The 15,799-nt window shown below is 47.6% G+C and overlaps 1 protein-coding gene across 2 annotated transcripts in view; it reads left to right on the top strand.

The window, feature by feature from the left end:
• DNAH1 (dynein axonemal heavy chain 1) overlaps window positions 1–15,799 on the top strand; it is a 90,596-nt gene that overhangs the window by 12,964 nt on the left and 61,833 nt on the right. For both annotated transcript variants that reach the window (XM_031663302.1, XM_031663303.1), the window contains exons 5-9: window positions 530–704; window positions 1,125–1,281; window positions 2,255–2,387; window positions 5,470–5,631; window positions 6,464–6,716. In XM_031663302.1, the coding sequence (XP_031519162.1) occupies window positions 530–704; window positions 1,125–1,281; window positions 2,255–2,387; window positions 5,470–5,631; window positions 6,464–6,716 (880 nt within the window). The remainder of the gene's footprint in view (window positions 1–529; window positions 705–1,124; window positions 1,282–2,254; window positions 2,388–5,469; window positions 5,632–6,463; window positions 6,717–15,799) is intronic.

The following is a 15,799-nucleotide window of genomic DNA, read 5'->3' as shown; positions in this document are numbered from 1 at the left end:
ATACCCTGCTCATCTAAGTAGGGGCAGTCATTTTGTGATTTGAGGGTCCTGCAGGGCCAGAATGGTGGAGCCACCCACAGTATCCAGGATGCCTCAAGCTGGCAATAGCCTCAGGGAATGAATATCAGACTCTAATATGCTGAGGGGGCCTCTGCAGTAGGTGTGGGAGGAGCCCATCCCATTTCATCTTCCTGTCTAGTGGTAACCCTCGCCCTTGTTGAACTCAACACCTGGCTTGAGCAATGGCCCCTGGTGCTGGAGTCATGGGTGGTATGGAAAGGAGTGGTCAAGCATGCTGGTTCTGGACAGGGAGAGCAGGGCCAGGACAGACCTTCTGGAAGCCACCATCCCTCCAGGCTCATAGCCCCAGGGCACCTGGTGCCATGCCTTTCTCCCAGCCACTGGCAAGCTCTGAGCTTCCCACACTCCAAAGCATACTGCCTGATAGATGATTTGTTTTATGGGGTGGAGGCTGGTTGTTGGGTGCCGGCCTGAGCCCCAAAGCCCCTGCCCCTGCTTCTGCCTGCAGTCGGAACCTTCGAGGTTCCTGAGGACTTCCAGGAGCGTGTGGAGCAGCAGTGCATTGGGTCTACCACCCGGCTGCTCGCCCAGACTGACTTCCCGCTGCAGGCCTATGAGCCCAAGGTGCAGGTGCCTTTCCAGGTGCTGCCAGGCCAGCGTCCTCGCAAGATTGAGATCGAGAGGTACGGCTGGGTGGGCTGTGGGGAGACTGTCCGGGAGATGGCATCCACCTGTCTTGGGGTGAGGAACTGCAGATCACCAGGTGACAATCCTCATAGCAGAACCTGTGCACAAGTGTTTAGATCGAATCTTCTAGCCCTTTGGTGTCTTAATAGGAACAATTTACATGTTTTGGAATTGGGGAAGGTGGTGTTGAGGTCAGTGAATGGGACTGCAGGGCAGGACAGAAGGACAATTGGAGCCCAGGACACCAGCCCCAGCCACCACACGACTTCCTGATGAGTCTCAGAGGGGCGGAGGGCTCCAGAGGGGCCTCTCGGCCACACCCCTGTCCCCACAACCCCGTAAGCCCTTGTGGACACCCATGGAACCACATCACTCAAGCCAAGCCATCCTGAGGTCCCGTCCCTGCCCTTGACCAGGAGGAAACAGCAGTACCTGAGCCTGGACATTGAGCAGTTGCTGTTCAGCCAGGGCATCGACTCCAACAAGCTCATGCCTAGGCACCTGGACCCCCAGCACCCCCAAACCATCGAGCAGGGCCATGACCCACTCTTCCCTATCTACCTCCCACTGAAGGTGAGCCGGGCTTCCACAGATGGTTGAGGGACAGGGAGCAGAGGTGCAGGACCCCAGTGGAAGCTCAGGAGTCAGATCTGAAAGGGGATTCCCACACCAGTCACCAGCACTCTCTTGTCAAACAGGGCAGGTCACCAATAGGAACCCATCCCAGGCACTTTGAGCATCCTAGATGCGGCAGGAGGGGCCCCCAGCCCCCCGGAATGCTGAGTCTTTGCTTCTTCCCTGGGTAGACTGTATGCCTGGCCTTGGCCTCCATGCCACCCATGGGCAATCTAGATGTGGCCCAGCTGGACTGTGGAGTAGTCCTCCTTGACCAGGGCCCACCTCAGGGTAGGGAGCTGCTTCTGGGCTCACTGAAACGGGAAGAGCAGGGATGGAAGAGGGAATCAGTGCCACCCCCTCGGGGTATGAATCAGGAAATGAATCCAGGGAGGAGAAAGAGGGAGCATGGCCTGGCTCTGGCGTTCACCCACCTCCCCTCCCTTCCTCTCTGCGGCCCTGAGTGTCTCTCGCCTGGTGGTCCCTGTAAGGAGGTAAATCTGAGTCTAGCTAAGGGCTGCCTCCTAACAGCCCCGAATCTCATCATTTCCAAGTTGTAGTAGGGTCCCCAGGAAAACCCAAGGGCCACCTCTTCCCTTGGGCCTGAGCTAGGTGGCCCTGGGCAGTGGGAGAAAGAACCTACCGCCTGCTCTGGGTCCCTGGACGCCCTTCTGCCTGAGCCTCAGGTGGCTTGGCTGGATGGGGATCCAGGGTTTCAAACACCCAACCAGATGCTGTGCACCCCTGGGAGCAGCAGTGGAGTGGGTCAGCCCCTAGCCCCCAGTGGAGAGGGTCAACCCCCAGTCCCAGCCTGCTGCTCTCTCACCTGGGGAGGGGATTACTTAGGCGTCCCATCCTTTGGCACACCCAGTCCCACCTGGGCCCCACTAGAGGAGCTGCTTCCTCCCAGCGTTGGTCTGCTTTCTTCCAGGTATTTGACAATGAGGACTTTGACTGCCGGACTCCCAGAGAGTGGATCAACATGGGTTTGGAGCCAGGGTCTCTGGACAGGAAACCTGTCCCAGGAAAAGCCCTCCTGCCCACTGATGACTTCCTGGGGCATGGTGAGCAAGGCCAGTCTGGAGTGAGGGCACTATCTCATTCCAGTAGCAGCCCTGTCACAGACTCTGGGCTCCCCTGGGACCTGGCAGCCACCGAAGGCGAGGGGTCTTTCAAGACCTCTCAGCTGGGAGACAGGCCTAGGAGCTGGCCTCACAGAGGCAGGAAATGCAGGGACCAGGGCTGGAAAAGGGACAGCTGGATAGTGCCTAGTGTTTTGAAAAATGTTTGATTTATTGGTAGTAAACTGTGTACATGCTCATTGGGAATGTTGAAACATGCACGAGGGGCACAGTTCCACTCTCCATCCCTCCACCCAGAAGCCCCATTGTTGCAGCTCTAACCGTGGCCCCTCAGCTTTCACTTCTGTGTGCACAACACATACCATCACACACTTGCTCACAAACACACATCCCCATCGTCACACACATTGACAAACACACTGTCACGCACACCCCCAACAACCACTCTCATGTACACATTTTCACCACACAGAAACACACTCGCCTACTGTCACCCATCAACAACCACTGTCACACCTCACCATGCCCACTTGATGCCCCACACAGGTTTGCCTTGTCTTAGCCTTGCCTGTATCTGCCCAGGGAGTGCCCCTGGCTGCTCCTTTGGCCTCAGGCCTGCCCCAGTGGCTGTGAAGGTTCTCCCGTTTCCTGCTGTGGAAAGCAATGCCAGGTGGGCATCCATGGCTGCTGTCTTGGCCTGCACGGCTGGGTCTCGATGCAGCATCCTAGGAAGGTCTGGGTCATCATTTGGGAAGTTGGAGGTGGCTGTTCCCCTGTGCAGGGCTGAAGGCTGCTCTGCTCCCCACCTGGTGGGTGGACAAGATGCTGTGAGTGGGAAGTGGACCCAGTAGGCCAGCTCCAGGTGGGAAGCAGGATTGTAAGAGCCATGACTAGTTTTAAGACTGCACAACCAGTCCATTGAGCAGGCTGTAAATTTATGTTTCATTTTAAAAACACGTTAATGCTGGAATCAATTTCTCTGAACTAGACAAGAAGCCCAGAATGTTCTCTTTACTTTGGAGTTAATTACAAAAATAATTTAACTCAATTGTTCCCAGATCACCAATTCCTGGTGATAAAACCAGAAGGTTTGGGACTGCATTAACCTTAAATGCACCAAGTACCAGGCTCCACCGAGGTGCTCTGCTGGGAGACTGGGGTGGTGGCATGGGTGGGAGGACGGGTGAGCAGGGAGGGGCTCTGCCGGGGACCTCTTGTTTTCTGCTGGGAGCTTCCAGTGACATATTTTCATCTGAGTTGAGCAGAGACAAGGCCAGCATTTTCAGAAAGGGAACCTACTAGGAAGGGAAGGGAAAAGCAAAACAGAGAAGCAAAATAGGTGAGCTATAGGCCTTCTTTATCCATTCTTTACTCATCTAGCTGGTGTCAACAGGTGGGGAGCATTTCCTGAGAATTCCAGCCCTTCTTTCCTCAACCGAGTCTGTAGAACTCAAACAAAACAAAACAAAAAAACAGGGGGCCAGGCGTGGTGGCTCACGCCTGTAATCCCAGTACTTTGGGAAGCTGAGGTGGGCAGATTGTGAGGTCAGGAGTTCAAGACCAGCCTGAACAACATGGTGAAACCCAGTCGCTACTAAAAATACAAAAATTAGCTGGCCATGGTGGCGTGCACCTGTAATCCCACCTACTTGGGAGGCTGAGGCAGAGAATTGCTTGAACCTGGGAGGCGGAGGTTGCAGTAAGTGGAGATTATACCACTGCACTCCAGCATGGGCAACAGAGCGAGACTCCATTTCAAAAAAACAAAAACAAACAAAACAAAACAAACAGCTTTTATCTCGGCTCACTGCAACCTCCATGTCCCAGGTTTAAACAATTTTTGTGCCTCAGCCTCCCAGGTAGCTGGGACTTCAGGCACACACCACTACTCCCAGCTAATTTTTTGTATTTTTGTGGAGACGGGGTTTCACCATGTTGCCCAAGGTAGTCTCGAACTCCTGAGTGCAATCCGCCCACCTCTGCCTCCCAGAGTGCAGGGATTATAGGCTTGAACCACCGCGACTGGCCTCAGTTTGTTTTTAAGCCACTATGCATTGTGGCTGCTCTACTGGGCACCATGTGTGTGCATCTTCCTTCTGCAAAAATTTATCAAACACCTGCAAGGTACTAGTTTTCATTCTAGGCCCAGGGACACAGCTGTGACTGAGACGGGACAAAGTCGCTCCTGCCTTTAGTGAGCTGACACTAGTGTGAGCAGGTCAGCTGTGAACCAGGAGCTGATGCGTAAGTAGTGTGACTTTCGGCACTGTGAGGGATAGAATGGGGTAACAAGTCAGAGAGTGCCTGGGACAGGGGTGCTATTTTAGGCACAGAGGCTTCTCCTTGGTGAAGGGAACAACCAGCAATGAGGTGACCTGAGTGGAGAGAGTTCCAAGCCGAGGGCACAACCAGTGCAGAGGCTCTGCCATGGGAACAAGGTTGAAACTCACGGCAATAGCCAGATATCCAGTGTGGCTGGAGAGAAATGTGTGAGGGGCAGCGGCAGGAGGTAAGCTAGAGAAGTGGGCACAGGCTTTCAGCCCAGGGAACCAGTGGGAGTCCCATCCTGACCAAAGAGCGGCTCCTGCCCTGTCCTGCCCTGCCATGCCCTGTTCTCAGATGAGGGGCCCAGGGACTGAGCAGCCAGGGGCAGCCTGTGAGGAGGGCTTCACCCTGGCCTTGGTCACCTTGAAGGGGGTCCAACTCATTCATGACCTTTACAAATGGGTTCTCAGCAGGTCTCCCTTAACTTGGGGCTTTTGTGCTGCCTGTCCCAGCCTCCTATTGGCCTGTGTGTCTCTCTGCCCTGGTGCAGGTTGTGCTGAGCACCAGGGCAGAGAAGCCTGGTCTTTCTGGCTCTCCTGCAGCCTGGGTTCCTCAGAGGCCAGCTCGGCTGGGAGGAAGCAGGGTCCTGGCTCTGCTGGAGCAGATGGGGGCATCCCGGCGGGAGAGACGCCAGACTGGTGATCTCTGAGACCCATTCCCAGAGCTGCTGCCAGCACTCAGAGGCCCCTTCCTGCCCCCATGGCAGGTGGCACTGGTGGGGTTTCCTCTCCTGTTTCAGAGGACCCCAAGAGTCAGAAGCTGAAGTACGAATGGTGCGAGGTCGGCGTCCTGGACTACGACGAGGAGAAGAAGCTATACCTGGTGCACAAGACAGACGAAAAAGGCCTGGTGCGAGATGAGATGGGGAGGCCCATCCTGAATGCAGGGGTCACCCCTGAAGGTACGAGCTGCTGCTGCTGCCCCAGGCAGACCCCCAGCTTGGGCCTGACTGGCCCATGACTGAGGCCAACCCCACCCAGGGCACTGCCAGATCAGTTCTGGATTCTACTTTGCTCTGTTTGCCCAACGCACTGACTGGTAAGGACCAGAGGACTCATCACTCAAGAGACCCCAGAAAGGACAAGTGGCCATTATTTGGCATGTCAGCTCTGAGCCCAAGTCTCATCAATAAGTAATGCCTGCCCTGGGTGTGGGATCAAGGGATGGGCACTTGAACAGCCATGCCTGTATAACTGCTTGTCTAAATACTTTCTTTTCTTTTTTCTTTTTATTTTTTTGAGACGGAATCTGGCTCTGTCACCCAGGTTGAAGGGCGGTGGTGCAATCTTGGCTCACTGTAACCTCTTCCTCCTGGGTTCAAGCGATTCTTGTGCCTCAGTCTCCCAAGTAGCTGGGATTACAAGCGCCCACCACCACACCCGGCTACTTTTTTGTATTTTTAGTAAAGACAGGGTTTTATCATGGTGGCCAGGTTGGTCTCGAACTCCTGGCCTCAAGAAATCCTCCCCCCTCGGCCTCCCAAAGTGCTGGGATTACAGGCGTCAGCCACCGCATCCCAGCCTTCTCTATGTGCTTTCACATCCGTCCATGATACCTTGCGAGATGGGCTGGGCAGGGAGTGTCGTCATGCCCATTTCACAGATGCAACAGGGGGTCAGAAGAGGGAAACAATTTGTTCAGGGCCACAGGGCATCCGCGGCACAGCCGGCTGGAACTTAGTGCTTCAGCCCAGAAGCCTGACTGTGTGTCCCCTTCTCCCACCTGGCCCCCAGGAAGGCCACCCCTTCAGGTCTGTCAGTACTGGGTGCCACGGATCCAGCTTCTCTTCTGTGCTGAGGACCCTTGTGTGTTCGCACAACGTGTGGTCCAGGCCAACGCCCTGCGCAAGAATACGGAGGCGCTGCTGCTCTACAACCTGTATGTGGACTGCATGCCCTCTGACGGCCAGCGTGTCATCAGTGAACAGAGCCTGAGCAAGATCAAGCAGTGGGCCCTGAGCACGCCTCGGATGCGCAAAGGCCCCTCGTGAGTCCCCGCTCGGCCTTCCCCATTGTGGGCATCTCCTTCTCCAGGGAACCTTCCCCTAGGAAGTTGGTGCTACTCTAGGGTGGAGCTACCTCAGGGCTCGTCTGTTTGAGACTGTCCTGCCTATTGCCCTGTGGACTTGTTGGGGCCCCAAACAACTTTTTGTCCATCTCCAGATCCCTCATTACCCATATGCACTCTTGGATTCTTATTTTATTCAAAGGGTTACAATTGACTACTTTTTAAAAATTTCGATGCTCAAATTGTCCCAGATGTGACCAGTGGGAGACTTTTCAAGTTAATTCCTATGTCGTTTTACCATGTTTCCATTATTCTTCAAAACCCTTGGATGATGGTTTATTAGCAATGTGCCCCTAAGATAACTTTACTTTCTGGCACAGCAAGAATTTCCAGGCTCATTGTGTATTTTCCCAGGTCCAGTCCTGAAACCAGCTGTTTCTCCAAGGAAGCTCCTTTTATTATTTTAGTTTATTTTTTGAGACAAGTTCTTACTCTGTCACCCAGGCTGGAGTGCCTGGAGTGCAGTGGGGCCATCTTGGCTCATGGTAGCCTCAGTTTCCTATGCTCAAGCAAGCCTCCCACCTCAGACTCCTGAGTAGCTGGGACTTAGGCATGTACCACAACCTCTGGTTAATTCTGTTTATTTTTTGTAGAGACAGATATCCCTGTGTTGCCTAGGCTGGTCTTAAATGCCTAGGCTCAAGTAAATCTCCCACCTTGGCTTCCCAAAGTGTTAGGATTATAGGCGTGAGCCATCATGCCTGGCTGGAAGTTCCTTTTAGTTGAGGAATGATATTTAGAAGCCAAGATCTGGACATTAGATGTGCTCATTGCTACTGGGATATCATTATTTTGAGACTTCCATAGCAGACAGATCTGGGATATATATATACAGATGGTCCCCAATTTATGATAGTTTGACTTACCATTTTTCTTTCTTTCTTTCTATTTATTTATTTATTTTGAAACGGAGTTTGATTCTTGTCTCCCAGGCTAGAGTACAGTGGCTCGATCTTGGATCGCTGCAACCTCTGCCTCCTGGGTTCAAGAGATTCCCTGCCTCAGCCTCCCAGGTAGCTGGGATTAAAGGCACCCGCCACCATGCCTGGCTAATTTTTGTATTTTTAGTAGGGATGAGGTTTCACCATTTTGGCCAAGCTGGTCTCGAGCTCCTGACCTCAGGTAATCCCCAGTCTCAGCCTCCCAAAGGGATTACAGGTGTGAACCACCACACCCAGCCGACTTATCATTTTTGAACTTTATAATGGTGTGAAAGTGATATGCATTCAGTAGAAACTGTACTTCAAGCATCCATGCAACTGATCTTTTTTTCACTTTCAGTACAGTATTTATTTCAAGAGATTTTAAATACTTTATTATAAAATAGACTTTGTGTTACATAATTTTGCCCAACTGTAGGCTGATGTGAGTGTTCTGAGCACATTTAAGGTAGATTAGGCTAAACTATGGTGTTCAGTAGCTTAGGTGTATCAAGTGCATTTTAAACTTATGACAGGTTTACTTGGAATGTAGCCCCACTGTAAGTAGAGGAACATCTGTATATTTACAGTCATGCATCACTTAATGATGGGGACGTGTTCTGAGAAATGTGTCATTAGGTGATTTCATCGTTGTGCAAACATCATAGTGTGTACTGACACAGACCTTGATGATATAGCTGGCTGCACACCCAGGATATATGGTACAGCCTAGTGCTCCTAGGCCACAAAACTATACAGGGTGTGATTACTGAATATTGCAGGCAACTGTAACACAGTGGCAAATATTCGTGTATCTAAACATAGAAAAGGTACAGTAAAAATACAGTATACAAGATAAAACATGGTACATCTATGTAGGGCACTTACCATGAATGGACTTTGCAGGGCTGGAAGTTGCTCTGGTTGAGTCAGTGAGTGAGTGGTGAGTGAATGTGAAGACCTAGGATATTATTATACACTACTGTGGACTTTATAAATACTATATACACTTAGGCTACACTAAATTTATTTTAACATTTTCTTTCTTCAATAATAAATTAACCCAACACACCTTAGGACCAGGCATGATGGCTTAGGTCTGTAATCCCAGCACTTTGGGAGGCCAAGGTGGGTGGATTGATTGAGGCCAGGAGTTCAAGACTAGCCTGGCCAACATGGCAAAACGCCATCTCTACTTAAAAAAATACAAAAATTAGCTGAGCATGGTGGCACATGACTATAATACCAGCTACTTGGGAGGCTGAGGCACCAGAGTCGCTTGAACCTGGGAGGCAGAGGTTGCAGTGAGCTGAGATGGCTCCACTGCACTCCAGCATGGGTGACAGAGTGGGACTGTCTCAAAATTAATTAATTAATTTTAGCTTACTTTAACTTTTCTATTTTGTAAACTTTTAATTAAAAAAAACCTTTTTGACTCTTTTGTATTAACATATTTTCTTTAAGGTTGGACACGTTGGCTCATGCCTGTAATCCCAGCACTTTGGGAGGCAGAGGCGGGTGGATCACTTGAGGTCAGGAGTTCGAGACCAGCCTGTCCAATATAGTGAAACCCTGTCTCTACTAAAAATACAAAAATTAGCCAGGTGTGGTCGTGGGTGCCTGTAATCCCAGCTACCTAGGAGGCTGGGGCAGAAGAATCTCTTAAACCCTGGAGGTGGAAGTTACAGTGAGACAAGATCGCACCACTGCACTCCAGCCTGGGGGACAGAGTGAGACTCCATTTCAAAAAAATATATATATACACATTTTTTTTTTTCTTAAATCCTTATTCTATAAGCTTTTAAAAAATGTGGTTTTGTTTGTTTGTTTTTTGCTTTTTAAACATTTTTGTTAAAAACAAAGACACAAGAACACACATTAGCTCAGGCCTGCACAGGGCCTGGGTCATCAATATCACTATCTTCCAGCTCTACATCTTATCCCACTAGAAGGTCTTCAGGGACAGTAATGAGACAGTAATCTTCAGGGACAGATGACACATGGAGCTGTCATCTGCTATGATTATGGGATACTTTCTGAAGGACCTGCCTGAGGCTGTTTTACAGTTAACTTAAAAAAAAAAGGTAGAAGGAGTACACTCTAAAATAACAATAAAAAAGTATAGTATAGTATACTATGGTATAGTAAATAAACCAGTAACACAGTCATTTATTATCATTATCACTTATGTTCTATACATAACTGTATGAGCTATGCTTTTATATGACTGGCTGCAGTAGGTTTGTTTACACTAGCATCACCGCAAACACTTGAGTAATTTGTTGCGTTTTGACATTACGATGGCTATGACGTCACTAAGCAATGGGAATTTTTCAGCTCCGTTATAATCTTATGGAACCACCATCATATATGCAATCTGTAACCAAAATGTCATTATGTAGCACATGACTGTATGTATACTACTCAAAATAGCTATTACTCAAAAAGCTATACTCAGAGATCTGTTACTCTCCACCTCCACATCCTGTCCGCATTCCCCATCTTTTCCATTGTGTTCCTACCACACGCCCACAGGTAACCAATATTGATAGTTTCTGGTTTATCCTTTCTGTGTTTTTTATTGCACAAATGAGTAGAAACATGTATATTTCAGATATATGTATGTTTTCTTATACTCCCCACTTTCTTAGGTGAAGGATAGCATGCTACAGATGTTCTTTTGCACATTCAATTGTCTTGGCATCCTTGTTAAAAATCATTTGACTGGCCGGGCGTGGTGGCTCACACTTGTAATCCTATCACTTTGGGAAGCAGAGGTGGGCAGATCACCTGAGGTCAGGAGTTCGAGATCAGCCTGGCCAACATAGTAAAACCCCGTCTCTACTAAAAATACAAAAATTAGCTTGGCGTGGTGCACACGCCTGTAGCCCCAGCTACTCAGGAGGCTGAGGCACAAGAATCGTTTGAACCCAGGAGGCGGAAGTTGCAGTGACCCGAGATGGTGCTGCTGCACTCCAGCCTGGGTGATAGAGGGAGACTCTGTCTCAAAAGAAAGAAAGAAAGAAAGAAAGAAAGAAAGAAAGAAAGAAAGGAAGGAAGGAAGGAAGAAAGGAATTGGTCTATTTTAAACTTTCTACTTCTAATGGAGTCATTTTCATATACATTGTTTCTCTAGAAAATTATCCATCTTATATCCGTTTTGAAATACATTTGCATAGAATTCTGCAAAGTTGTTTTTTATTTTCAATTTTTTTTTCTGGTTCAATGTTTACTCCTCATTACCTATTATTTTGTAAAGTTATGCTCTCTTCCTGTTTTTGCTTTATTAAGTTACTTAGTAGTTTGTTCAGTTTGTTGTTGTTGTTGTTGTTTGTGTTTTTTTTTCGAGACGGAATTTCGCTCTTGTTACCCAGGCTGGAGTGCAATGGCGCAATCTCGGCTCACTGCAACCTCCACCTCCCGGGTTCAAGAGATTCTCCTGCCTCAACCTCCTGAGTAGCTGGGATTACAGGTACCCGCCACCACACCTCGCCAATTTTTTGTAGTTTTAGTAGAGATGGAGTTTCACCATATTGGCCAGGCTGGTCTCAAACTCCTGACCTCAGGTGATCCACCTGCCTTGGCCTCCCAAAGTGCTGGGATTACAGGTGTGAACCACTGCACCAGGCCCGGTTTGTTAATTTAAAAAAGAGGATTTAGGTTTATTAATGTAATTGCTTTTCTATATCTCTCTTTTGAATTTCTACTTTTATCTTTATTTCCTTCCTCGTGCCATCTTTGGGCTTACCTGTTCTGTTGAATAGTTCGTGTGTTGGGTGTATGTGTGTGTGTGTATGTGTGTGTGTGTGCCTGCATGTATTAGGAATTTAATTCATTTCATTCTTATTGACAAATGTGTTTAAGGCTATGAACTTTCTTCTGATAATTGCTTTAAAAGTAGTACACAGAGGGGCTGGGCACGGAGGCTCACGCCTGTAATGCCAGCACTTTGGGAGGCCGAGGCAGGTGGATCACGAGATTAAGAGACCATTCTGGCTAACATGGTGAAACCCCGTCTCTACTAAAAATGCAAAATTAGCTGGGCATGGTGGCAGGCGCCTGTAGTCCCAGCTACTTGGGAGGCTGAGGCAGGAGAATTGCTTGAACCCAGGAGGCAGAGGTTGCAGTGAGCTGAAATTGCGCCACTACACTCCAGTCTGGTGACAGAGCCACACTCCATCTCAAAAAAAAAAAAAAAAGTGGTCCACAAATTCTGAAACCTAGTATTTCTTTTTTTTTTTTTTTCCCCTTGACACTCAAATCCACCTCCTGGGTTCAAGCGATTCTCATGCCTTAGTCTCCCTGAGTAGCTGGAATTACAGGTGTGTGTTACCACACTTGGCTAATTTTTGTATATTTAGTAGAGATGGGGTTTTCCCATGTTGGCCAGGTTGGTTTTGAACTCCTGACCTCAGGTGATCTGCCTGTGTCGGCCTCCCAAAGTGCTGGGATTACAGGTATGAGCCACCGCACCTGACCCTTTTTCCTTTTTTTATTTTTTCCGAGGTGGAGTTTTGTTCTTGTTGCCCAGGCTGGAGTTCAATGGCACAATCTCTGCTCACTGCAACCTCCGTCTCCTGGGTTCAAGCGATTCTCCTGCCTCAGCCTCCCGAGTAGCTGGGATTACAGGCATGTGCCACCACACCTGACTAATTTTGTATTTTTAGTAGAGATGGGGTTTCTCCATGTTGGTCAGGTGGGTCTCGAACTCCTGACCTCAAGTGATCTGCCCGCCTTGGCCTCTGAAAGTGCTGGGATTACAGGCATGAGCCACTGTGCCCAGCTCCCTTTTCCCATTTTTTAAATGGGATTATTCATTTTTTCTTTGTTCAATTGCTTAAGTTCCTTATGGATTCTGGATATTAGACCTTTGTCAGATGCATAGTTTGTGAATATTTTCTCCAATTCTGCAGGTTGTCTGTCCATCTTGAGTTAATTGTTTGTTTATGCTGTGTAAAGGCTCTTTAAGTAGGTCCCAGTCTTCAATCTTCTGCATATGGCTAGCCAGCTATCCCAGCACCATTTATTGAATAGGAAGTGCTTTCCTATCGGGGGAACCAGCCCCCAGTATTTCAACATAGGTTCTTTTCTATTTTCCCTAAGTGTCAGCCAGTCTGAGAAATAAAGAGAAAGAGTACAAAGAAAGAAATTTTACAGCTCAACCTCCAGGAATGACATCACATATCGGCAGGTTCTGTGATGTCCCTTGAGCCACAAAACCAGCAAGTTTTTATTAGGGATTTCAAAAGGGGAGGGGGGTATGAACAGGGAGTAAGTCACAAAAATCACATGCTTGAAAGGGCAATAAAAGATCACAAGGGCAGAGAGGCAGAGCAAGATCACAAGGCCAGGGTGAAATTAGAATTACTGAGGAGGTTCCATGTCCTGCTGGGCATGCATTGTCATTGATAAACATCTTAACAGGAAACAGGGTTCAAGAGCAGACAACCAGTCTGACTAGAATTCGCCAGGCTGGAATTTCCTAATCCTAGCAAGCCTGAGGGCACTGCCGGAGACCAGGGCGTATTTTATCCCTTATCTTCAACCGCTTAAAGCAGACACTCCCAGAGCAGCTGTCCACAGACCTCCCCTGGGAATGCATTCCTTTCCAGGGTTATTCCTTGCTGGGAAAGGAATTCAGTGATATTTCTCCTATTTGCTTTCTGCAGTAAGAAAAATATGACTCTGTTCTGCTTGGCTCCGCTGGCAGTCAGACCTTATGGTTATCTCCCTTGTTCCCTGAAAATCGCTGTTATCCTGTTCCTTTTCAGGGTGCCCAGATTTCATATTGTTCGAACACACATGTTTTACAAGCAATTTGTAGAGATAATGCAATCATCACAGGGTCCTGAGGCTTCATACATCCTCAGCTTACGAAGATGATGGGATTAAGAGATTAAAGTAAAGACAGGCATAGGAAATTATAAGAGTATTGACTGAGGAAGTGATAAATGTCCATGAAATCTTCATAATTTATGTTCAGAGATTGCAGTAAAGACAGACATAAGAAATTATAAAAGTATTAATTTGGGGAACTAATAAATGTCCATGAAATCTTCACAATTTATGTTCTTCTGCCATGGCTTCACCCATTCCCTCTGTTCGGGGTCCCTGACTTACCGCAACACATTCCCCATTGCCTATTTTTGTCAACTTTGTTGAAGATCAGATGGCTATAGGTGTGTGGCTTTATTTCTGGGCTCTCTATTCTGTTACATTGGCCTATGTGTCTGTTTTTGTAACAGTACTATGGTGTTTTGGTTACTGTAGCCTTGTAGTACAGTTTGAAGATAAGGTGATGCCTCCAGCTTTGTTCTTTTTGCTTAGGTTTGCTTTGGCTATGCAGGCTCTTTTTAGGTTTCATATGAATTTTCAGCTAATTTTTTCCTAGTTCTGTGAAAAATGACTTGGTAGTTTGATGGGAATCTGTAGATTGCTTTAGACAGTGTGGCCATATTAACAGTATTGATTCTTCCAGTCCATCAGCACGGAGTGTTTTTCCATTTGTTTGTGTCATCTCTGATTTCTTTTAGCAGTGTTTTGTGGTTCTTCTACAGATCTTTTACCTCCTTGGTTAAAGGTATTCCTAGGTATTTTTTTTGTGGCAATTGTAAATGGGATTGTGTTCTTGATTTGGCTCTTACCTTGAACATTATTGGTGTGTGGCAATGCTCCTGATTTTTGTACATTGATTTTGTTTCCCGAAACTTTACTGAAGTTGTTTATCAGTTCCAGGAGGCTTTTGGTGGAGTTCTAATGCTTTTGGATCTGCATTTTACTTTGTTTGATATCAACATAGCAACCTGAAATTTTATTGTTTCCATTTGCCTGATAAATCCCTCTATTTTGAGCCTTTCTGAACTAATTCATTTTAGATCAATTTCTTACTGTCAGCATATAGTTTGAGTTTTATTTGTGACCCAAATTTAAAATATTTTTCCTGTAATAAGTTAAGCCCATTCACATTTATTGGTATGGCTAATAGGTTTGACCTCAACTCAGTCATATTACTTCATGTTATAATCATTATGTGTATTGTAATACAATGCTGTGTTTCTTTCTCTACATGATATGTTTTCTTAGTTCTTCTATTTTAAAAATTTCTTTTGGTGTCTAGGAAGGGTTGTACCTTTATTTTAGTGGTTTTTATTTTGTTGTTGTTGTTTTTTGAGATGGAGTCTCGCTGTGTCACCCAGGCTGGAGTGCAGTGGCGCAATCTTAGCTCACTGCAAGCTGCACCTCCCGGGTTCACACCATTCTCCTGCCTCAGCCTCCCAAGTAGCTGGGACTACGGGCGCCTGCCACCATGCCTGGCTAATATTTTGTATTTTTAGTAGAGACAGAGTTTCACTGTGTTAGCCAGGATGGTCTTGATTTCCTGACCTCATGATCCGCCCACCTTGTCCTCCCAAAGTGCTGGGATTACGGGCATGAGCCACTGTGCTCGCCCTAGTGGTTTCTTTTATAGTCTCCATTATCCCCTGCTTTCCTACTTAACCCTTTAGTATCTGGCCTGTTTCATTGTTGTTTGTTTTGTTTTGAGACAGGGTCTTGCTCTGTCACCCATACCACAGTGCAGTAGCACAATCATAGCTCACTTCAGCCTTGACCTTCTGTGCTCAAGCTATCCTCATACTTCAGCCTCCTGAGTAGCTGGGACCACAGGTGTGAGCTACCACGCTTGGTAAATTTTTGTATTTTTGTAGAGACGGGATCTCCCTATGTTGCCCAGGCTGGTCTCAAACTCTTGGGCTCAAGCAATCTGCTCACCTCAGCCTCCCAAAGTGCTGGGATTATAGGAGTGAGTCACCATGCTCAGCTCTACTTAATTAATTAATTAATCTATTTATTTATTTTTGAGACGGAGTCTCGTTCTGTCACCCAGGATGGAGTGTAATGGTGCCATCTCTGCTCACTGCAACCTCTGCCTCCCGGGCTCAAGCTATTCTCCTGCCTCAGACTCCTGAGTAGCTGGGATTACAGGAGCCTACCACCATGCCTGGCTATTTTTTGTATTTTTAGTAAAGAAGGTCATCATGTTGGCCAGGCTGTTTTCGAACTCCTGACCTCAAATGATCCACC

The sequence above is a fragment of the Papio anubis genome, chromosome 2 (assembly GCF_008728515.1).
Source record: "Papio anubis isolate 15944 chromosome 2, Panubis1.0, whole genome shotgun sequence".
In the NCBI taxonomy this organism is placed as follows: Eukaryota; Metazoa; Chordata; class Mammalia; order Primates; family Cercopithecidae; genus Papio; species Papio anubis.
This window is presented reverse-complemented; position numbering and strand designations above follow the sequence as displayed.